General features: G+C 38.6%; 1 protein-coding gene across 1 annotated transcript; it reads left to right on the top strand.

Annotated features, from left to right (window-relative positions):
* Window positions 1-4,035: 4,035 nt before the first annotated feature.
* LOC127212917 (taste receptor type 2 member 123-like) lies at window positions 4,036-4,995 on the top strand. The gene has a single exon (XM_051173109.1). It carries the CDS (start codon window positions 4,036-4,038, stop codon window positions 4,993-4,995), a length of 960 nt encoding a protein of 319 aa, XP_051029066.1.
* The last annotated feature ends 1,005 nt before the right edge of the window (window positions 4,996-6,000 follow it).

The raw sequence follows: 6,000 nt of genomic DNA, 5'->3' as shown, positions 1-6,000 counted from the left end.
AAGTAGTCTCTCCATTTTTGCTCAGATTGTTAGTTGGGGTTATCCTTGTTGGTCTCCGGACATTTCTCTAGAGTCAGTTTTCTCTTCAAACCTATAATGGCTCCCTCTATTATGGTATTTTTTTTTCTCGTCTATTCCTCCCCTGGCTCAATCTTTCTAGTCCCACGTGCTTTCCTTTCCTTTCCTTCCCTTCTCTTTCTCCTAACTCCCTCTCCACTCACTGCCCCCCACCCCTCCCAATGTGCTCAGGAGATCTTGTCCCTTTCTCCTTCTATGAGGGTCCTTGTATGAATCATGATTCACTTAGATTCCTACTTGTATCCTAGTTTCTCTGTAGGCTGGTGCTCCTTTGCTTTATGTTTAAAATCCATCTCCTCGATACTCAGTGTTGAATTTAACCAGTCCCACATCTGTGAATTTCAATTATGCATTTAGCATTAGGTAAATGACTATGAACCCACTAGAACGAGATCCTAATGAATGAAAAGTTTCAGCAGCATCTGTCATACAGATACTCAAATCCATGGAATGTTTATAGCTCTCAAATATTATGTTCCTTTATGACCCATTTACTGATAAATTCCCAGAGTGTGTGGATGTTTATCTTCTCTTTAGTGCTTTATGGTAATGGCTTTAGCTTTCCAGGAACACTGCACAAATACTATAGTATTTCATAGGCTTTGAAATCTATTAGGCTTGCCTATAATAGTTACCTTTATTCCACAGATCAGGAAAAACTGAAGAATTTGTTAGCTGTCAAATTTGTAAATTTCAACTATACAGTCAAGTTTAGGTAAAAACATAGCAAATATATAAGAATTGCCTTGGTTTGGACAGGATGCAAAGCTTTTGAAGGTGGGGGCCTGAAATTCAGAAACTACTGCTCCATGTAATGGATCACAAAATTTGAGTCCAGATATTCAATTCAGTCAAGACCTCATGCCTGCTAGACCGAGAGAAGATGATTTTGCATCCTGTCCTCTGGGCACTGTCATCTGTGAAGTGACCACAGTTCTTTGGCTACCCCAGGTTAATATACCTTTGTATTTTTGTGGTGTACTTTTAGTTTTTTTTTTCAAAAGAACTTTGATACATATGTAGCAGTGACCAAAAATTATTAGCTTTATGGGACACTGCCATCTCCTGGGTTTTAGGGTTGGCCACTAAGTAGAAATGAGCTGCCTCTTACTGGAACTTTCTGTCCTCCCTAATAATAGCAGAACCCCAAGATTGAACTATTCAATTTATAGCCAGTTTTGAGGACTTTACTGCATAATATGCTGCCATTGCCATATAGTTTCTTAACCTGGTGCATAGATACATAGTCTCTCACAGGGCAATAAGGTGATTAGCTACATATGTCTCACTGTGATTCTGTGTGTTTAGATGTATACATATTCATGAATGCATTTGAATTATAAAACATTGTATATTTGCTACAGCTGTACATGGTGCATTAAATAGCAAAATTACTAAAAATCCATGCAGAATAAGAAAATACCACTTTCTCTTCAATTATAATGACTTTTATATAGAAGCCTTTTCAAAGATTATATGTAATAATACATGAATAGGCAGATTATTATAATTTTAGAAACAAAGAATAACATACAGAAAATTATATATGGTTCACAACATTACTTATATTTGGTATACTCAGTATATACTTGTCAAGAATGACACACCTAACACAAATGTAATTGGTGATTTAATTTTTAATAAAATGTTGGATTTGAAGTGGAGAAATACACTGCTCTTCTACAGTGCTGACTTACTTTTTCTGATGTTTGGATCTACAGCCAACTTCCCTTGGAGTCACTTTCACCTTGTTTGGAAAAGGCTGTCCTTACCCAGCACCTGCAGTTCAAGTGCAAATCTATGGCGTTTCCATCCAGAGTGAAAGGGGTGCAGTGCTCCATCAGGACCAGTTCCTCGGGGCTGAGTGTACAAGACTTCCCTTAGTTCAGACCGTTTTCTTAAAGCCCAGATGCTCTGCCATCAGCATCCATTCCATACAGTTGTGCCCTATGCTTGTATTTGCATTTTTCTTCTCAAAGCATATCCTTATTACCTGGAGAGGTAAGCCAGAAGAGCCATTAGATATCTGTGTTAAATGTCCCTGTAAGGCCATGCGTTACAGCCTAGGCTGCAAATCTGAAGTGTATAGGGAAAAGGTGGAATCTTTGAGAAGTAGGAGGGGCTTAGGAGAAGGAAGTTAAGTCATTGGAGGTGTGGCTTCCCAGGGGATTTTAGGTCTGCCTCTACTTTGCTCTCTCACTCTCCTTGGTTGCCTCGTGACAGGAGCATTTCTGCTCCATTTCTACCAGGCCGTTCTGCCTTCCCACAGACCACAGAACAGTTGGAGCCCACGACCATGAGCTGAACCTCGGACTGTGAGCCCAAAATCTCTTCCTGTTAAGGAAATAATTCGGGTGTTTTACAGCACTGACTGAGGGTTAACAGAGGGCCGTCCCATCGCTGTGCTGCTGGTAGGTTGATTTCCATGTTTATGTTTTCCTTAAAGTTTGCCCATTCTGGCCTGATTTCATTCTCAATATATCTCTCCCCTAAATGTAGGGTACTTGCCAGTGTTTTAAAAGACATAGAACCAGAGACTCGTGTTGTTGTAGGCTAGCATATGACATATTATTTTCTTTAGTTTAATGACAATGCTTTTTACTTCCAAGCTTGCCCAGGATGTCTATCATTGTTTAATATGCATTGGTGCCCAAAATGATGGTTACAGAGTAGATGGTAGCAGTAGATGAGAAATGGCAGATAGAGAACTTCAGGCCTTTGGTGCTGAATCAACCCACTGAACCGGAAGTGGTAAGACTGAGGAGGAGTCTTTCTATTCAAAGGAGCTCATTTACCTTAACGACAGCTCCAGGGACAATGTAAAAGGACCACATTTTTACACGTGGGGTAATATTCCCAAAGATTGCTGAGTATCTGTACTGAATACTGTGTGATGGTAACTTGGAAATCTGTGTAAAAGTTAAAAAAAAAAAGTCTATGAGGGAAGCTGTGCTTTATGAGAACATGTTTGTAATTCCCTCCTACTTTGAGGTTGAGGCTAAAGGATCCCAAGTTCTATAGAATCCCAAGGAGTATAGAGTGACTTTAAGGCCAGACTAAGCAACTCCTTCAGATATTCTCAGATTAAAAAGTAAAAGGTGGCCATCGATATAACTTGTTAGTAAAAGCAATCACTGGCTTGAGTAATGCCCAAGATTTAATTATTCTGTACCAAGGGAAACAAAGGCAGCAAAACTTTCATATCCCCAAGCTTGAGCTAGAGACATGGTGGCTGAATCTGTGAGACCTTTAACTGAACTGGAAACAGAAGCGAGATGGATTTCAATGAATACGTGCTTATGCATGTATGCCATGTGCATGTGTAGGTGCTTGTCCATATGGATTCATGTAAAGTGAGAAGACTAGTGTGACCTGTGTGATACAAGCACAGCAACAGCAATTTCTAAAGAGATTTTGAGACGATTTTGGTACTACATATGAAGATTTTTTTCCAATGCATACATAGATTTACATATGTGTGTATATAATAACATTTCTGTTCATTTATTGAAGTGATATCTTTGTGAGTCATCATCTCAGGGATTACCATATACCAATTCATATTCTTTAAAGTTCCCATATGGATTATAATTCCTAATTATTTTGCTCAGAGCTCATGCTGTGTGATTAAAATATGAAGATATGGCAAAGAAGAAAATAATGCAAATAAATATGCCTTTGTTTGTAGGTAGCAGATGAGAATTCAGCATTTCACTCAACTTCAGAAAACTTCAAACTGCTGGATGTAAAGCACACAGTTGCTGGATGAAGCATAGTTGGGGTCTTTGGGAAGAAAAACAAGACATTCCTTAGGAAATTACGCATCAAGTCCTGGGAAATTTAGATGTTTTCTAGTCAGTTTTGTGTACATGGGATTAATGACTTTTTAAAAACCAATATACATAGCTATTTAAATGCAGCAGTGATATTATAAATCAAACCATATTCTCACACATAATGAAATACAGCTTATGGTTTATTTTTACAATTGCCTTATTTACTGGAATAGTAACAGGAACCTTAGGAAATGGATTCATAGCACTGGTGAACATCATGGACTGGATCAAGAGAGGAAAGATCTCTTCAGTGGATCAGATTCTCACTGCTCTGGCCTTTTCCAGACTCAGTTTGGTGTGGTCTGTGCTCATTTGTACTTTGGCATCCACATTGGTCCCCCATTTATTTATAAATTCAGAAATGCTTATAGTGGCTGAAGTTATCTGGACAGTGAATAACCATTTCAGCATCTGGCTAGCCACATGCCTCAGTGTGTTTTATTTTCTTAAGGTAGCAAATTTTTCTAACTCTTTTTTTCTTTACCTAAAATGGAGAGTTAAAAAAGTGGTGTTAGTAACATTAGTAGTATCTTTGGTCTTTTTGAGTTTAAACATTGTATTTACACTGGAACGTATTCAGTTATGGATTGATTCAAATGAAGGAAATATGTTTGATAGCTTGAGGAATTTGACACAATTTTCCAGTGATCTCTTAGTCACCAACTCATCCCACGTTTTCTTACCCACAAACTCAATGTTCATGTTCATACCTTTCACTGTGTCCCTGGTAGCTTTTCTCCTGCTCACCTTTTCATTGTGTAAGCATCTTAAGAAGATGCAGGTCAGTGGTAAAAGACCCAAAGATGCTGGCACTATGGCCCACGTGAAAGCTTTGAAAACTGGGTTCTCTTTCCTGCTGGTATATACCATATATTTAATTTTTATTGTCGTAGGAATTTCAAGCTTTGGATTGGTAGAAGATGCAATGATCATTATGTTTGATTACTCTTCTGGATTAGCTTTCCCTACAAGCCACTCATTTGTCTTGATTCTGGGAAATAGTAAGCTGAGACGAGCTACTCTTTCTGTGTTGTGGTGGCTGAGATGCCAGTTCAAAGATACTGAAACCTTGGGTCCCTAAGAAGTTCCTGGGCTCATTATGCATATTCTTTGATGATGATAAATCAGTTCATGAAAACGAATGATCTGATAGAGAAAATGGGAAAAGTTGGGCTTCTTGGGGAGGTGATAAACACAGAAGAAGTGGGAGGAAGGTAAAGGGGAATAGCAGTATATAAGTGATCCCACAGGGAAATGGGAAAAGCAGAGCTCTGTAGGGAAGGAGGGGGAGATAAATACAGGAAGAGGAGACAGAGAGGTAAAATAACCACATGTAGGACTGAAAATGTCAAAGGAACCATGCCATTATTTATCTAAGAAAACCTATAATTTAGTAAATATACATACATTCATAAATAGATGCATGCATGCATACATATGTTTGTGTGTGTGTGTGTGTGTATGTGTGTGTGTGTGTGTGTGTGTGTGTGTGAGAGAGAGAGAGAGAGAGAGAGAGAGAGAGAGAGAGAGAGAATGCATGCATGTATAGTTTTAATGATTTTTTTTCTCTTTAGGGCTTTACCTTAATACAAAAACCTTGTAATAATACAAAAACCTTAATACCAACTTTTTCAAACCTTCCTTTGAATTGCTGGCTAGGGTAGTCCAAGAGTCTCTTAAATCATACAGCCTGTTGCTGTTGCCTTTGGTTATGGCCAGAGGTAGAAGATAAGTCCCTATTGCTGAACAGGCCCAGAAACTCCAGGGCTGAACTGACCTGTAAGACTAGTTTTCAGTGACAAACATGCAAAATTCCAAAAGATGGAGGTAACCAACAGTCCTATGCAGCTATGACACCCATGAAACATATCAATGACCAGTATTGCATAATTACCTATGGTCCAGTAGTGACACACATATCTTGTCAGTAAACAACTGCTCTCTAACTGGACTTAAGAGCCTCTCAACAAGAGAAATACCATTCCTGTTACTAGACACCTAGCTAACTATGCATCAGCTAACTGCTAATGAAATCAAGGTAATTGGAGGAGAATCTACAGCAACCAGTTACTAAATCAGCATAATC

The sequence above is a fragment of the Phodopus roborovskii genome, unplaced genomic scaffold, assembly GCF_943737965.1.
Source record: "Phodopus roborovskii unplaced genomic scaffold, PHOROB, whole genome shotgun sequence".
Classification (NCBI taxonomy): Eukaryota; Metazoa; Chordata; class Mammalia; order Rodentia; family Cricetidae; genus Phodopus; species Phodopus roborovskii.
Note: the sequence above shows the minus strand (reverse complement) of the source record. Positions and strands in the feature narration are given on the sequence as shown.